Source organism: Haematobia irritans, chromosome 5 (genome assembly GCF_050003625.1).
Source record: "Haematobia irritans isolate KBUSLIRL chromosome 5, ASM5000362v1, whole genome shotgun sequence".
Classification (NCBI taxonomy): Eukaryota; Metazoa; Arthropoda; class Insecta; order Diptera; family Muscidae; genus Haematobia; species Haematobia irritans.
Genome location: NC_134401.1, coordinates 154753512 through 154772124, shown reverse-complemented (window position 1 = coordinate 154772124; position 18613 = coordinate 154753512). Strand labels below are relative to the sequence as shown.

Genomic DNA, 18613 nt, shown 5'->3' with positions numbered 1-18613 from the left:
GCAGTAATAAAAATTAATTTAAAACCCAGTTATCCTAGACTTATCGATTGCTATATAAATGTGAAAAAATACGAAACAAATTTTGCAATAGTTATGTATATGATTTATATAGAAAATTAATCAATATCCCAGGATATTGGAAGAATTAATAGCGTTTGACACTGTTTTGGTATCATTTTCCCCTATAACCTTCGAGATCGATACCTAAACGGTATCAAAATTTAGTAAGAAACTATTCCCGGAATCAATACCAAGTTGCTTTAGATAGTGCGGTTTGGTAAGAAAATGAATAAGTTTTTACTTTTGATATTCGATATCGAAATCAAGGACTAATAATAATTCTAAAACCTTGAGATTTTGATGGCTTTTCTCTCGGTGCAATTTGACAAAATATCGTTTCCACTTGAAACAGCATCCACTGCAAATAGCATGTTATATATTTTAACAAAATGTTTTGCCTAGCTTAATTTATTAAAACATTAAAATACACACAAATAACTTAATTATTTTCTTTTTTCCCTTCCATTTAGATACCAATGCAGAAGGTTGGACCCCAGCCGCGTACCTGGAATCGATCAATCGAAAATCTTCTCGATCATCTAGTCGGAATCAAGAACGCCTAAATATTCAAAAGACGAATGAATAAAAAAAGACAACACTCGAAATAAAGCCAGTTTAATTATTGAAAAACTATGGCAAAGAACCAACCAAACAATATCAAACCAAATATTGTATTTTGTGGATTGTGAAAAAAAATTAACTTATTATATAAACTATTTAATCTAAACTACTCAACTATTGTCTATATTATACTCCTCCCATATTTAAATAGAACCATAATATCAAACATACAACATTTTCCATATATGCCTCGATATGCACGCATACGCTTTAAATGGTAACAAATTTGTGAAAACGAAACGATGATATTTGAAAACTTTCTGAAAAGAGCACCATTTTTCACTCTCCATCTCTCTCTCGTTCCATTTGTCCCTCTCAACTCTTTGGCCTTGTAATTGAAATCTCATCATAAATAACTCTCTATAAAAATGTCTTATGGGCCATTCACATTATAGGAGTATCTCTATATAGGAGAGATTAAAATTATAACTCTTTGAACTTAATGTACTTGGCGAAAAATCTTCGTAAAAAAAATAACAGAAGAAAAGAGAATCTATGTTCATATATAACAGCATGTGCACCTCTCTCTCCATTTGTCCCTCTCAACTCTTTGGCCTTGTATTGAAATCTCATTATAAGCAACTCTATACAAGTCTCTTAAACTCCGCTATATAGGAAAGAAATGTTCACTCTTGGAACCTAATGTACTTGGTTCTAAATGTCATGGCGAACATTTTTAGTAAAACAATAACAAACAGAAAGTAATACAATGTTTTCATTGTTTGCCCCTAGATGACTTATTTTCGTTGGTTTCAGTCAAACTACACCATGGTTTAGTTTAATTGATAAAAAGTTGCCAAAAAATAATTTGTTACTGTTTTCCTTTTCAGTTGAATTTTTGCTATTTAAGCAGTTTTTTTTCTATTGTGGCTACAAAGAAATGGTGTAAGACAGAGCCTGGCTTAGATTCGCTTCACACCTTTTTGTTTACTATTTCAACAAAAAGTTTTTGCTTTTCCCTGTTCAGTAGATTTTTTTTAGCATTCTTTCCTTTGTTGTTACTAAAAACGCATGTAAATAATTTTCGAACCTTTGGGGGGCAAATGTAACTCACGGAACAACTCCCAGGGGAAAAGTTCCACCTCAGCCTTTCACGTGAAACCACGAACATGCCCCATAAATTATAGAGAATAAACTTTTAGATTGCAAGCGAACTACATATACTTTTACAAAGTTTTCCATACGCAGACAAGCATTATATTTTTTAATCCATAATGTGAATGGCTCATATAAATATATAATAATCTTAAGTTTTCATTATCATCGATCAATATAGGAATTTCTTCGTTATATACAAAAAAACAGAAAACGAACTAAAATTAAATCTTTAAATGTTAGGAACACAATTACGGAGAAACCCATATAACAAAATTTTCTTACTGGAAATTTTCTAAAAGCTTTTCTAAAAAAGTAACCATCATTCTTCTAAATTACATTTACTCTTAAGAAATACTGAAAACAAGAAAAATCAAATCAAAGCTAAATTATAATAATGACAAAAAACAAACACAAATGGAAATAATAATAATAATTTACAAAATTAAGGCAATAATTATTTTCATAAGTTTTAGTATATAGTTTATGCTTGAGTGTAGTTCACATTTTTTTGTGTTTGCATATAACATAATTTATGGATTCTGAGATAAAAAATTTAAAAGATTTGAAAAGAGAAGTTACGTCCAAATTTTAATATATAGGTCTTCCAAAAAAAAAAATTATTTCATTTTTTTTTTTGTACAGACAACAAGTGACAAATTTTAAAGATTTGCTCGCAATGAGTTTTCACGATTCTGCCAAATCCTGTGCTAGATGTTCACATATATCTCACTTTGTCAGCATCAAAATTGTTCTTCCAAACAAAATTCCTCCAACAGGTCCAAAATCTTGGCATTTTCCAGTTTAACAAAAATTCAATCATTGACATTTGTAGTAATTAAAAAAAGTCGTTATTTTTATTTTGATTATAAACTGCAATACCACACCATGATACTGATCAGCTGATCACTATAGAAAGATACATCTAAATGTCAAAGGCAAAAAAATGGCTTGTCCTATAGTAATAATTACTTATAAAACAAACAGCCATAATCTTCTTTATGGCTTTATTGATAAATCTGAACAAATTGTGGCAGGATGAATTTTTTACTTCACTATTGCAACTGTGAAATTTATTTGAATGTAACTTTTAACTTAAAGCAAATAACTCAAAAAGGAATTGCAATCATATAAAGATCCCCATTTAAATGTTTCGACTATAGGGCTGTTTTCTTTTAGCACTGGATACCCTAAGCCATGAAGGACTAAAAGAAAACAGAGTACTCGTTTATCCAGGACATCTCCAAAAATATGCAACACTGTCATCAGCTGTTTAAAAACAATCACAGAAAAGAGGTGAAATTTTGTATTTTTAAAGTATTAAATGCTCCAATTAGTAATAAATATTTACTGCTGCGATTATTAATGACACTATACCACTTTGAATTTCACGTTTTTCGATAAATTAGTCACAATAAATTGCTATTGTGAATCGAAGAAGCGCCACTTTATCTAAATACAATCTGGCAACATAGGCGCGACTTGCACTGATGAGATGTTCTGAATAGAACACCAGTGCAACGATGTTCTGGATAGCACATACAAATGTTGCATCCAATGCTAAAAGAAAACAGCCCTTATGTCATACACAGTACAACTTCCGCGGCAAATTAACCCTTACAACCAATTTCCTAAATATACGAAACAAATGCTTTCGTTCGTCTACGATTTTCAGCTGACTTTCTAAAAGAAAATCAGCTGTTTTTTTTTGACGTTTCAGTCGAACGAATCCCTTCGATTCGTATATGAGAAATTGGCTGTTAATTTTCTAATTCATTATAGAAAAAATATCGTTATTATTTAATAGAATGTAAGATAGGACAGGTGGTCAGGTACTTACTAAATTGAATATATTTTCAAAGGTCATTTGGATCACTTTATGGGACGTTGAGATTGAATTAATTACAAATTTCTTATAGTCGTAAGCGTCGTTCATAATATCATTTTTTTCGTACGAAATGTCTGTACGAAATAAAAAATCTTATAATGTGTTCAAACGCTAGAAATTGTAGGCGAAAAGTAATGAGCCTATAAGTTTATCCGGACGACAGTGGTCGTGTCGAACATATCCCATCAGAGAATGAAGCCGCCGAGTCGCGCCGCCGATTTCAGTCGCCGCCGACCATTTTTTGCCAGTCGACGCCGCCGCCGAATATGTCGACTCATCTCGACTCAAATTTAGCCGCCAAGTAATTAAAAATATCGATTTAAATCAGAAAAATGTTTATTAAATTGTCGTATTTTTTCCAAAATTTTGAACACAACCAATCATATTTAATCTGCTATAATAATTTAGCAAAAATTTAGCTCAGAAAATTTGAACGAAAAGTAAATTTGTTTGTAAGATAGGTTGTACAACTAATCTCATTACCATTCGATTAACTTCAAATTGATTTTATAATGCATAATTGTCCGCCGCCGAGTGAACAAATTTATATCGGCTCAGCCGTCAAGCCGCCGCCGCCGGAGGCAAAAATGTAGTGTCCGCCGCCGCCGACAAAAATGGGTCGGCTTCATTCTCTGTATCCCATATATTGGCCACATTATTAGTTGAGTCCGATGGCATAATCGATACTGCTGCATGTTTATGGGATCGATAACACATTTACCGATTATTTAGTCATCGCCGACAAGTCGTATCGATCCGACACACTGTAATGCGCTTTTCAGACTATGAGTTGTTCCGGACGGAATGTCGGTCAGAGAATGAAACCGCCGAATCGCGCCGCCGATTTCAGTCGCCGCCGGCCATTTTTTGCCAGTCGACGCCGCCGCCGAATATGTCGGCTCATCTCGACTCAAATTTAGCCGCCAATTAATCAAAAATATTAGTTTAAATCAAAAAACTTTATTAATAATTCTATTAATTTTAGTCAAAATTTTGAGCCTTTCACCCCCAATCAATATATTTCAAAGTGTTAATTATATTGTTAATTTTGCAAAAATTTACCTCAGAAAATTTGAATGAAATGTAAATTTGATTGTAAGATTGGTTGTACAACTAATCTCATTAACATTCGAATAACTTCAAATTGATGTTATAATGGATAATTGTCCGATATAAATAATGACTTATTTATTCGGCTTAGCCGTCAAGCCGCCGCCGCCGCCGGACGCCGCCGACAAAAATGGGTCGGCTTCATTCTCTGATGTCGGTGTTTGTAAAGAATCTTACAGTGTGTCTGATCGATACGACTTGTCGGCGATGACTAAATAACCGGTATCGTGAATGACTAAATATCGACGCGTGAATCACGTGAGTCGTGAATAAAATCGGAAGCAACTCTCGTGAATGGGACTAAAATAAATATGTCGTGCGTGAGTAATAAAATCGATTCGTGAATACAATTTCTGCAAAATCACGCTCACGATAAAAATCAAGATTTAATTCTTACTTATGTTAAATGAAATTGTTTTAGCTGTTGAACTATATTTTATTTATAAATTTTGTTACCTTTGCTCTTTCCCGGTTGGAAAATGTCGTGAGTCTCGTGAATTTGTCGTGAGTCACGTGAATTGTCGTGAATCGAGCGTGAGTCTGTGAAAGTTGTTCGTGCTAGAGCGAGCGTGAGTACTGCTTTTCATCTCGTGAGTGTGAGTGACTACGTGCGTGAATAAATATTTCACTTCGCACACCTCTAATCGATAACACATTTGCCGATTATTTAGTCATCAACGAATTGTCGTATCGATTGGACACACTGTAAGATTCTTTACAAACACAGACAATTTATCGACGCATAAAACATCGATAAATTGCGTAATCGATCACATTAATCAACTGCAGTAACGATTATATCGTCGAACATAAATTATGGTATGGCCAACATCTGGCGTATGTCTCGAAAAATTGGACATTGACACTGTCGTACGGATAAACTTAAAAAAATCTGAATTTATAACAAAATCAGCTTTGTTTGACATTTCATTTTATGCTTTTCTATATTAAACGAACACTTTCGTTTCAAAAACAGCTGATTTTTTTGGTTATAAATAGCAGCTGTTTTAAAACTCCAAAAAAAGAAGTATGCTATGGAAAAAATGAACTATCTTGTGCGAAAATTGAACTAAATTGTATTCCAAATTTTGAGATTCATTAAATTAACGAAAATTTTCCGACATTTTTTGATTTTTAACTACCATTTACGAAATGCATCTTTCTCGAAAAGCAAAATTGAACTAAAAATAAAGAAAAGCTCTTAGGCGCCAGATCATTCCACTTTTTTCTGTGTAAACAAAAGCATATTTTGAAAATATATATTTTGGATATAAGAATTTGCTAATTATTTTTAATGAGGGGTGATTAAGTCGTTTTTAAAATTGGCCTATATTTATTTTAATCTAAACGTTCCATCAGTGGGCTGCCAAAACAAAATATTCTCATCTATATCATAATCATTATTTACACATCATAATCTACATCATTTTACCTTGGGGAAGAAATAAATGTCGATTTTTTTAAACGGTACATGTTAATCGATATATTTTGCTTATATACAAATAGTTGTTATAGTAATTTTTAGAAGAGAGAAATTAAAACAAACAAAAAACAACAACAAATAAAAATCTCTGTATTTGTGGCTTTTTAGAAAGGCTCTGCTTTTTCTCAACAAAAATAAATTTGTAATCAAAATATTTCGACAAATTTCAATTTTATTGTTTATTTGTAGCCTTAAGTTATCGATATATTTTTGTAGATGAATATTGTATTTATATATATAAATATTTATGTATGTACAATTAAAAATAGTTTTGTATATTGTAATAATATTTTGCTAAGTAAGTATCAATTTGCAATTATTTATATACATGCGTAAACAATAAATAAAGTAATAATAATAATTATTATTGAGAGACGAAAAAACAGAAACAAAAACAAAAAAGCGAATAACTATACCACTAAAAAGCAGCATTAGCATTAACCTATTTATGAATTTATTTGAAAAGCGAAATAAATAAAAACGGAATATATGAAAACTTAAGATATTTTGTATTTATTCCTGGTATTATGGGGAAACTATTAAATGTGGTATATCAAATACAATTGATACCACAAAAAAAATATTTTTTGTCTTCAATCACGAAATTAATTGATCCAATTAATTTTTAATTGAAATGTCTTCAATCACAGAAATAATAGTATCAATTAACAATTTTGAGTTAAAAAAAAAAATTGTTGAATCAATTAAATGTTTAATTTAATATTTTTTAAAACTCAATTAAGATTTTAATTGAAAAAAATTTCGTGATTTTTTTTTTCAGCTGATCAACCAACTTTGGCACTATTTTTCGGGCACTGCGTGTTTGCCACTTTTTTTTAGTACGTTCATACTTTTATGTCATTTTTTGATATTTGTGCCACACCTGATTGGTGCCACACCCTGCACCACTTTGTCGATCCAAATTTTCGATACCATATCAAGTGTGTTGGGTGCTATATATAAAGTTTATGTTCCCATATACATATATTTAAATCTGACTCGATCTGGACAAAATCTATAGACTTAAAATTTAAGTCGGCTAATGCCCTGGGGTAGAACACATTGTTACTAAACAACAATATGGGAAACATATAAATCTAAACCAATTTTGAGGCAACTTCGCAAAAGTGTATTTATGATTTATCGGCCGATAGATAGGTATTAGAAGTATAGGAAAATTGGAGTCATTTTTACTAGTTTTCGACTTATCAGTGACGGTTTTAAACGGAAAATGTGGGTTGTTTTGGCCAATTTTGCTGAAATTAGAAAAACATATATATGGCAGCTATATTTAAATCTGAACCGATTTCAACCAAATTTGGCATGCATAGCTAGGATATTAATTGTACTCCCTGTGCAAAAATTAAAGCAAATTAGGGCAAAACTCCAGCTTCAAGGTACATATAAGTGCATATCGAGCGAAAGATATATATGGGAGCTATATCTAAATCTGAACCGACTTCAACCAAATTGGACATGCATAATATTAATTCTACACTCTGAGCAAAATTTCAATTAAATCGGATTACAAATTTCACCTCTGGGGTCATATGAGTGTAAATCGGACGAAAGATATGTATGGGAGCTTTATCTAAATCTGAACCGATTTCAACCCAAATTGACATGTATATCGAGAACATTAATTCTACACCCTGTAAAAAATTTGAAGCAAATCAGGGCAAACTTCTAGCTTCTGGGGCCATATAAGTTTATATCGGGAGAAAGATATATATGGAAGCTATATCTAAAACTGAACCGATTTCTTCCAAAATCAATAGGATTCTATTCTGACACAAAACACATACTTGTGCCAAATTTTAAGTCGATTGGACTTAAATTTCGACCTAGACTTTGATCATAAAAATGTGTTCACAGACAGACGGACAAGGCTAGATCGACTCAGGCGCCGGCCTGAACAAAGAGAGTAAAATACACTCTTACTTTCTTGCTAGTTTTTTACTGGAAAAGTACGCGAACAGACCTATTATTGTTTGTTTTCCCTTTTTAAAACGGGGCTTTTGTAGCTTACTATTTTTCTGCTAGCCTGATATCAACGCAGGATGTTTTTATGCCCAAATTGAATCAAGGACACAACAAAAATTCTAGTAGCTTTTTATTAGTATTAGTAGCTTACTATTTTTCTGCTAGCCTGATATCAATAAAGGCTAGTGTTGTGCCCAAGTTGGATTTAATTAAGGACACAACAACAATACTAATGACATTATAGTGTGTTTTTTGCCGTTTTACAACGGGCTCTTCGTACTTACTATTTTTCTGTTAGCCTGATATCAATGGTGGCTAGTTTTATGCGCAAATTAGATTTAATTAAGGACACAACAACAATTCTAATTAGTAGTGTTTTTCCCTTTTTAAAACGGGCTTTTCGTAGCTTACTATTTTTCTGCTAGCCTGATATCAATGCAGACTGGTTTTATGCTCAAATTTGATTCAACAAAACAACAATTCTAGTAGGTTATTATTAGTAGCTTGCTACTTTTCTGCTAGCCTGATATCAATAAAGGCTAGTTTTGTGGCCAAATTGGATTTGATTAAGGACACAACAACAATACTAATGACATTATAGTAGTGTTTTTTGCCGTTTTACAACGGGCTCTTCGTAGCTTACTATTTTTCTGTTAGCCTGATATCAATACAGGCTGGTTTTATGCCCAAATTAGATTTAATTAAGGACACAACAACAATTCTAATTATTAGTGTTTTCCCCTTTTTAAAACGGGCTTTTCGTAGCTTACTATTTTTCTGTTAGCCTGATATCAATGCAAGCTAACGACATATTAGCAGTGTTTTTGCCGTTCTTTCGACGTGCTCTTCGTAGCTTACAATTTTTCTGCTAGCCTGATATCAATGCAGGCTGGTTTTATGTCGAAATTAGAATTAATTATGGACACAAGAACAATATTAGTAGTGTTTTTCCTTCTTACGACGGTCCCTTCGTAGCTTACCATTTTTCTGTTAGCCTGATATCAACGCAGGCTGGTTTTATGCCTAAATTAGATTTAATTATGGACACAACAACAACTAACGACAATATTAGTAGTGTTTTTCCTTTTTACGGCGGGCTTTTCGTAGCTTACTATTTTTCTGTTAGCCTGATACCAACACAGGATGGCTTTATGCCCAAATTAGATTTAATTATGAACGCAAAATCTACATTAGTAGTGTTTTTTCCTGTTTACGACGATCTTCCTATTTCTATGCCAGCCTGATATCAATGCAAGCTAGTATATCCCCAAATTAGATTTAATTTAATACTGTCGGTACGTGAAGTCAGTACCCATCATTCATTTCAATCACATCCATACAGTTAATAAATATTACTTCATTTAACATAGAACAAAATTCTGAAATAAATTATTCATCCATTTTCGTATATCCACTTCATTTCCACTTCCACTATTCACGTCAAATCCACGAACGTGAAAATTTGGTGTTTTTAATTCCACGTACTTTTTTGAACTTTTCTGTAACCAGCTGGGTTGGACAAATCACCCGAAAATTCACTAAGGCGAAAATCAAAATAAGTGGAATCAATAGACTTATTTTAATATATTATTTTTATTTTTTTTTAATTAAAAATGATGCAGTTTTAATAAAACTCATGTATTAAATATAAAACATTTAAAAAATTTTACGCGAGTACTTTTTTTAACCGGAAATACACCCATCTTGGACATAATTCAACTTTCACCAAGACTTTTGCAAGTGAATTGATTTCACGAAAATTGCGATGAAAGAGGATTGTAGGACACGAAAATCGTGGAATTGATTCACCTGAATGTGTATTTGGGAACATGGACAATTACATTACATTCCAATAAATGTAATCTAATAATAAAAATATCCGTTCGATTTTGTTTTTATGAAGTTTATACTTTATTTAAATTTTATAGACAGTAATTATACATAATTATTATTGTGGTTTTGACTATTTAACGCTTAATTCAATAATTTACATATATTTTATTTTTGTGTAGGGATATTATAATGAAAACGAAAAGAGGGGACAAAAACAATGAAATTTTAACGATTGCAAAATAGATCAAAGTCTATTTATCCAAAGATTAGAAAATAAGTATTTATGCGCTTGATTTCGTAGAGAATGTCATTGTTTATGCCATTGGTTTCTGACTTGAATATACTCTGATAAGATTTCAATTCAATCTGTTTCACGAACGCCAATAAGCGAATACTTTTGACAAAATACACATTGATTACAGATTGATTTTCTTTTAAAAATATTTAGACAACAAAATATTAAAATTATATAAACAAATAAGTAAACATAAAAAGAAAACAAAAATACTTTAAACCAAAATGTATTAAGATTTTGTTTGGAAAAAAACTCATTTTCCAATAACCTCGCTCTTTGATATAGAGAGAAGGGTTCTGTTATAATCGACAATCATGACGATCTTAAGGAATGTCGTTTGAGAAAATCTCTTACATGTTTGATTGCTATCTGTCGTATGGTATCATTAAGACATGATAAGAATGTAAGAAAACACCACCAAAATTAAAAACAAGCATTGCTAGTTTTAACGAGGAATTATTATTTATATAAATGAAACATAGTTTCTTTTTAGGGATATGGAGAAAAAATTTTTGAAAATTTAAGTAATCACCCTCAATTTTTGAAGATGCCATTTGATCGTCATTTTGAATTTCTGGATTTTTGTTTGACTCTATGAAGATGGTTGATACTGCATGATGTTTTTTTTTTCTTTTTCAACAATCAAAAACAAGTGTTAAAAGTAAATACAACTAGAGTTTACAATTATAACTAAAAAACTAAACATCTCATTGCGAGTTGGACATTAGCCTGGTTTTAGACAATAATGACCGTAACAAGAGCAGACTATTGTGAGTAGATTTCTTCGCTTGAGTCCAACAACGCAATATCCATCAGTTCGTGTTTCTGTTCTGTTGTAAACTTAGTTGGCAGTTACTCGACTATTGACATAAAACTGTTGAGCAGATAACAGTAAAGTGAGGACATAAATACAGGCTGCAATCCAACAATTATAGGCATTCTGAAATAGAAAATAATATGTGTAAATTAGAAAGGGAAATTTTGAGTTTTTATTTCATAATTTTTATAAATTACAATAACGACCAATATGGACATTTTTAAACAATTCCTAAACAAATTTCAGCTACATAAAAAACATTAACCAAAGCAAATCCTATTGCTACTCATAAAAGTAAAAAATAAAACACGGTTATTTCCGTAACTTGGTTAGAGCAAAAAATAACCCTAGGTTCAAAGCCACAAAAAGATCCTCTACGTTGAATAGATTATTAGCTAAAGTTTTTTATGAGGGCACTCAATGCCTAGGCTCAAACGAGTGTACTGAAAATAATATATTTGGGGTTATAGTGTTATATTTTGAAAATTTGGTATAAAGTTCCAATTTGAAATATGATCCAAAAATTCAATAAATATAATTTCAACAAACTATCAATTCTAAATAAACTGGTTATGGCTCTTCATACAGAAGCATTGTTGCAAATAATATCGAATACACAGAAAAAAATCACGAAAGATTTTCCAATTAATTTTTAATTGAGTTTTAAAAAATATTCAATTAAAAATATAATTGATTCAACAATTTTTGTAATTGAAACAAAAATCAATCACAAAAATTAATAGGATCAATTAATTTTTTAGTTGATACTATCATGTGATTGAAGACATTTCAATTAAAGAACTATTTGGATCAATTAATTGAATCAGTTTTATGTATAGCTAATAGGAGACTTCTGGGCAATTTTATGCATGGATTACTTTCGATACCAAATTTGATAAATTGACAAATTTGAAAAAAAATAACAATTTGTACACACAAAAAAAAATGTTTCTGATTCAATCACGAAATTAATTGATCCAATTAATTTTTTAATTGAAATGTCTTTAATCACAGAAATGATAGTATCAATTAAAAAATTAATTGAAAGTCAATTAAAAATTAATTGATCCAATTAAAAAAGTAATTGCTACCATTAATTTTTGTGATTTTTGTTTCAATTAAAAAATTTGTTGAATCGATTAAATTTTTAATTGAATATTTTTTAAAACTCAAATAAAATTTTAATTGAAAAAATGTTCGTGAATTTTTTTTTTCTGTGTATTACCAATAACTCGTAAATATAGGCTATTATTCGTTTATAGTTCAATTCGTTTTCCGATCGTTAGGAGACAATTTTGTGTGATTTATGTTATTTTAAACCAGAACAGAGGGCATAAACTCCAATTATGCATAAATAACTGTTACCAAAACTTGGGTTTTATAATGTCCATTATTGGGGGGTTTGTTTTCTTCTATTATTGCTTTATTTTGAAATAGGGCCGTATTATTGGAACTAATCGTTGAGCCCTTAAAGGACATCACAAATTCATCGACATCATCTACCGCCGACATAATCGGAAACACATTACATCTACTGGAAAAAATAACTTTATTTGGATAGTATAAGTGCAGAGGAATTAACCGCTTATTGCATACAATCAACGTTTACAGTTTTTGCCAATTTTTGAATTCTATAGCGGAAAACCAGAGTTTCTTGAGCAAGCAATAACAAAAACTTGCATAATCTCGTCTTCATAGATGTCCAAAACTCTTTTATGATGCCATGTTTCTTTAAAGCGAACGAAAACCCATTCGAAAGAAAACCAGTCACTCGAATATGAATCAATTTGGGTTTTTCTATTTTTGAAAGGTCGTTTCGTTTGTATGAGAATGTACATTGATTATCAAAAACCAATATTTTCACATTTTTGTCCTGAGAATTCGTTAAAATTTTAACGTTTTTACTTTTTCTTGAAGAATATAGTGTACGTTCGTTTCCTACTCGATAACAAAGTATAAATTGACTTGCCTATCGCAATATATAGGAACCGTTTGTAATACGAAAATAAGCTTTTGTTCGATATAGAGGTAAAGGGGCATGATATAAAGTATTGAAATAAAGTGGGACAAACTAATTTTTAAAGCTGAGCATTGGAGCTATAAAATCTGTAAACAAAAAGGCTAAACTGCAGTTTAGGCACCAACACATTTTTTTGAATTTGCTATAATTTTTTTTTATTTCGAACGATTCCATCGCCCACTTTTCCGGACCTTCCGACCGTGAGGGCCCCGTCCCCATAACGTAGGGATAGCGTATACTCCATGATCCGGACCATGGCGGGGTGGATATATACGGGGTACTGATTGTAACAAGGTAAAATTTTTGTTTTTGAAATGCCCAGGTCTTGAGATATAGCCGTTCAAAGGGTCAATAAAAACTTCATACGTCTCCTTTGTTTTATTGTTCAATCGGAAAGATCTTTGTGTAATTGAAAATGGATTAGTGTATTAAAGAGTATGGAAGAAAACCAAGCTATACATCTAATCGAAAACAAAAAAAATTTTTGAAAATATCGAAATTTTTGAAAAAAAAACTTTTTAATTTTAAAAAGTTATAATACTTAAAGGGAATTTTGTAATGTTATAATGACAACCAATTACAAGCACTCTTATCTATTTTAAAGACAAAAACAATATGTTTATCATACTTTAGTAAAATGTGATAATCTTCATTAAATCAATTTGGCAAACAAAAATAAACACATCACGGGAGCAATATTTACATATGTATATATGGGTAATTTCGAGTTGTTTTACTTTAACTTTACGCAATGGTTATAGAGGGAGATGTTGTGGTTAATGCTATTTCGATCACGTAAATTTTGATAGTGGTTATTATTATGGCAAATTAAACCTATATTCAAGGTCAATTAAATTGATTGACTCCATCATTTATGTTGACGAAATATCTTTAACACATTTATAATTACCTGATTATATGCTGCATTAGCGGCTGAATAGAACTCATCTAGACTGTGATATTCCTCTTCAATTGGTAAATCCTCAATCAAGGCCACACTGTGCACATAAAAGAACAAGCCCATCAAAACCTAAATCGAAAGAAAGCGTTAAAATCTTTCTCATAATATCACAAAATATTTCATTTATTATATTCTTTTGAAATATTCGTCATTCTGGATACATCACAAGGGGTCACTACCTCCACCCACTTTTGTTATTCCAGTATCATCGTCGTACAGAATTTTTTTTTTTCGTCATACGCCATTCATTGTTTCTAGTATCGAAAACAATACCAGCATATCAATTTTTTTCTCGAGCACACTCACCAATTGGATTATGCCCCAAACGGAGATAATCAATCCGCACAGGGATAATTTAGGACCGCAGATTTTCATTTTTCCTGTTTTTAGATATTTATGGAAGATGGGCTAACAATATCTCGCCTTGATTTTTTTTCGATTTTCCTGCAGGGAAAATGAATTTGCGAAGTATACGTCAAGTCAGGTGAAAATCATGTGACAGTATCGCTAGTCGATAATTAACGAATCTTATTTTGGTTATCGATAGCGCCATTACTTTGACAGCTGTGTACTGTTCACATTGCACGAATATTTGTACAATAATTTTTGTATCCAAAACAGAGAATAAATGAATACGCTGATTTCAGTCGCTGATGTCTGTCGGCGGCAGCTGACACTAAATTTTTGCCTCCAGCGGCGGCGGACCAGTATCCATTATAAAATCAATTTGAAGTTACCCTGCCAACATTTTTTGAATTTGACGACGCTTCTGTTAATCCTCACCACGTCGAAAACAATCGTATAGGACATCCAAAACTCGTCGTACTAACTAAAAAAATCGTATGAGTGCAATTATTAGGTGCCTTTTTGAATAAATTTAGAACGAAGCCAAGAGGAGCCCCTTCAAACAATCAGAAAAAGTGAATTTTAAGATAGTTGTAAAAGAATCATTGTGGTCAAGTAAAACACGATTTTTTAGATGTTTATTAATTTGATTATATATTTATAAATTCTTATAAATATAACATTTGTACCAATTTCACAACACATTTAACATAATTTTTTTTATTAATAATAGAATGATGTTGATTTACAAGTGACAAGTTACATGTTGGAGCGTCTATTGCGCTTTACAGACTATCAGTTATTCCGGATGACTGTGCTCGTGTCGAACATATCCCATATATTGTGCACATTATAAGTTAAGTCCGAAGGCATAATCGATACTGCTGCATGTTTATGGGATCGATAACACATTTATCGATTATTTAGTCATCGCCGACAAGTCGTATCGATCCGACACACTGTAAGATTCTTTACAAACACCGACATTCCGTCCGGAATAACTAATAATCTGTAAAGCGCATATCAGCCAGTGTTTTTATTCTCGATGGAGGCAGCGTGTCTGTAAAATATCTGAAAAACAATCGCTTTATTCCATTTGGAAAGTCAAAAATTGTTCACCAATATACCTTTTACAATTCTAAGCGAAATAACTATGTCTTCAGGACTTCATTATCGATTTTATTTAAATAATACCATGTTTCTGTATGTCGAACGAGAGTATTTCAAATGAAAAAATATTATTTGGATTTCTCTATGGCGACTGGCAAGTCACTTCATATTTTGTTGTCGAGTAGCAAACGAACATATACCATAAGTGTCAAGAAAAAAGTAAAAACAATTTTGGAATTTGTATAAATTTTCAGGCCAAAAATTTGAAAATACTTTTTTTTTGATCAATGTACTCTCATACAGACGATACGAACTTTCAAAAATAGAGAAACCCAAATTGGTTCGAATTCGAGTGACTGCTTTTCAGTCGACTGGGGTGTCGTTCGACATACAGAAACCGGGTATAAATTATAAGAAGCTAGTTGCGCTTGGTGTTTCACAAAATATAAAATGGCTCTTGTAATAATAGTGATGGCAAAATACTTTCATGTACATTTCATACCTTTTCATACGCTTCCCCCATCACAGTTGGTGATTGTTGCAGTGTCACTTACGAGTCTGTGGTAGTGATGAGTATGAAATGGAACTTTGAAATGCTGGCAGGGTATTCGAATGGTAATGAGATTATTTGTACAACCACTCTTACAATCAAATCTACATTGCCTTCAAACGTTCTAAGCTAATTTTTTGCAAAATTATTTTATCAGATTGAAATTGATTGATTCTACGGAATGTTCAAAGTTTTGAAAGAATAGGACAATTATTAATACATTTTTCTGATTTAAATCGATATTTTTGATTATTTGGCGGCTAAATTTGAGTCGAGATGAGTCGGCATATTCCGCGGCGGCGCGAAAGAATTTTACAGTGTGGTTAATCGATACGAATTGTCGGCAATGACAAAATATTGGATAAATGTGTTATCGATCCCATTAATAAGCAACAGTATCGTCAGACTTAACTTATAGTGTGGCCAACAACTGTTCGACACGAGCACTGTCGTCCGGATAAACTGATAGTCTGGGCGGCGCATTAGCCTTCAAGCCGCCTTCGCCGGAGGGAATATTCTCTGATTGAGAGAGTGCCATTACCTAAACATTGTCGTGTCATGTCATGGTTGTATTTTTTTTATAATTCATGACATTGATGTGTCTGTGAGAAATGTTTCAACATTCCATCCTACTACAAAATATAATCGAAAACATTGGAATTGACAAAATTTTGTGTAGTTAGAAAACATTAGAAGGTCTTACAAACATTGATCATCGATCGTATATATGATTGTTTAGATCAATTGGAAATGCCTGTTTACCACGAAAGACAAACACGTCAACTGTGCGCTTTACATACACTTAATAATTTATTCCAATGTAGGTTTGTTGTTTGTTTCAATGTTAACAAAATAATGGTCAAATATATGTTTTTTTGTTTCCATTAGCCCGTCAAGCGTTTACCAAAGAACAATTGGATCAAATATGCACCAGTTTAAATCCTAATGTTTGGCTAAATCCTCATCGATCGATGCTGGGTCTTGGAAACTATGATGTCAATGTTATTATGGCGGCGTTGCAAGAAGCCAATTGCGAAGCTTGTTGGTTTGATAAACGAAAGTAAGTAGAGAAAGTTTATGCATGAGAAGTTGTCTGGCTTAAGTGCAATTTCTCAAATTTCTCTTGTTCAAGCAAGCAACTTGGGAACATAGAACAATTAGAAAATCAAGATTTCGAGTTTTAGCTACCTTTTTTTTTTTGATTCCAAGGATGTACCTCAAAACCTGTGATATTCGCTCAGACTTCTATTTCGATTACAGAATTGGACTATAATTTCCTCTATTGTATTATGGACACTTTTATTCAAACTCTTCCCCTACTATCACTCTATTGCCATATTTCATTATCTTGGGAACAAAGAACAATTAGAAAATCATATGTCGAGGAGAAAATACGCATTCAAAATTTCGAGTTTTAGCTACTTTTTTTTTTTTTTTTGATTCAAAAGATGTACCTCACAACCTGTGATATTCGCTCAGACGTCTATTTCGATTACAGAATTGGACTATAATTTCCTCTATTGTATTATGGACACTTTTATTCAAACTCTTCCCTTACTATCACACTATTGCCATATTTCATTAACTTGGGAACATAGAACAATTCGATGATTGTATATCGGGTTTATGCATTCAAAATGCAAATTAATGTCTATCATTTTCTTTATTCATGGATTATACATATCATTTTCTTCAAAATGCAAATTAATATCTATAATTTTCTTTATTCATAGTTTATACATTTCTACATGTTTCTTTGCAGAGACCCAGCATGTATTGATTTAAATGCCATTGTCGGATTCATCTTAAACGTACCTTCAGATTATAAATTTGGCTTTATAACACTGCCACTACGAAAGAGACATTGGATTGCAGTTCGTCAAATAGATGGAAAATTTTATAATTTAGATTCGAAATTACCAGCACCCGAATGTATAGGGGATGACCAACAACTGTTTTCGTTTTTAAAGCAGCAAATACAATCTAATGATCGTGAATTGTTTGTAATTGTTGAATTATCTAGTGCCAATGAAGAATCAACAAAGAAATGGTTGAAAGAGCCAATTGAAACATCAAAAAACGGTACGAATTCAAATATTAATGGTCACGTTTCATGAGCTTGGAAACATGTACAAATAATGTAGTTTATACATTATACATTTTGAGGTTGTAATGGATCTTTATTATCTGAAAGTGGTGTATTATACATAAACGACGAAAATCAATCTTCAGCAATTACAGAAACGAATAACAAAAAGACTAGTCTGGATAGATTTAAGGAATTCTCAAATCCACGGAATACGTACAGATTTTTGTTAAAAAACATATATTATTTAATTTTTTTTTGTAACGAATGGTATGTTATATGCTTTAATTTTTAAGGATCAATTTATGCTTTTGTACTAAATTGAATAAATGTGTAAAATGTTGAATGCAAAATAG

At 31.7% G+C, this 18613-nt stretch overlaps 3 protein-coding genes across 12 annotated transcripts in view; 2 read left to right on the top strand and 1 right to left on the bottom strand.

Annotated features, from left to right (window-relative positions):
- Positions 1 to 6758, top strand: part of LOC142240706 (guanine nucleotide exchange factor DBS) — a 381804-nt gene extending 375046 nt beyond the window's left edge. For all 10 annotated transcript variants that reach the window (XM_075312411.1, XM_075312410.1, XM_075312409.1 and 7 more), the window contains one exon: positions 531 to 6758. In XM_075312411.1, coding sequence (XP_075168526.1) covers positions 531 to 646 — 116 coding nt within the window. In that variant the 3' untranslated portion in view covers positions 647 to 6758. The remainder of the gene's footprint in view (positions 1 to 530) is intronic.
- A 4205-nt stretch (positions 6759 to 10963) lies between these two features.
- Positions 10964 to 14667, bottom strand: RNASEK (Ribonuclease kappa). The gene is made up of 3 exons (XM_075309842.1): positions 14473 to 14667; positions 14116 to 14235; positions 10964 to 11308 (listed from the first exon to the last, which is right to left on the bottom strand). Exons 1-3 carry the CDS (start codon positions 14539 to 14541, stop codon positions 11210 to 11212), a joined length of 288 nt encoding a protein of 95 aa, XP_075165957.1. The 5' UTR covers positions 14542 to 14667; the 3' UTR covers positions 10964 to 11209.
- A 1966-nt stretch (positions 14668 to 16633) lies between these two features.
- Josd (Josephin domain containing) lies at positions 16634 to 18610 on the top strand. Its single transcript, XM_075309851.1, has 3 exons — positions 16634 to 16991; positions 17060 to 17231; positions 17934 to 18610. Exons 1-3 carry the CDS (start codon positions 16922 to 16924, stop codon positions 18286 to 18288), a joined length of 597 nt encoding a protein of 198 aa, XP_075165966.1. The 5' UTR covers positions 16634 to 16921; the 3' UTR covers positions 18289 to 18610.
- The last annotated feature ends 3 nt before the right edge of the window (positions 18611 to 18613 follow it).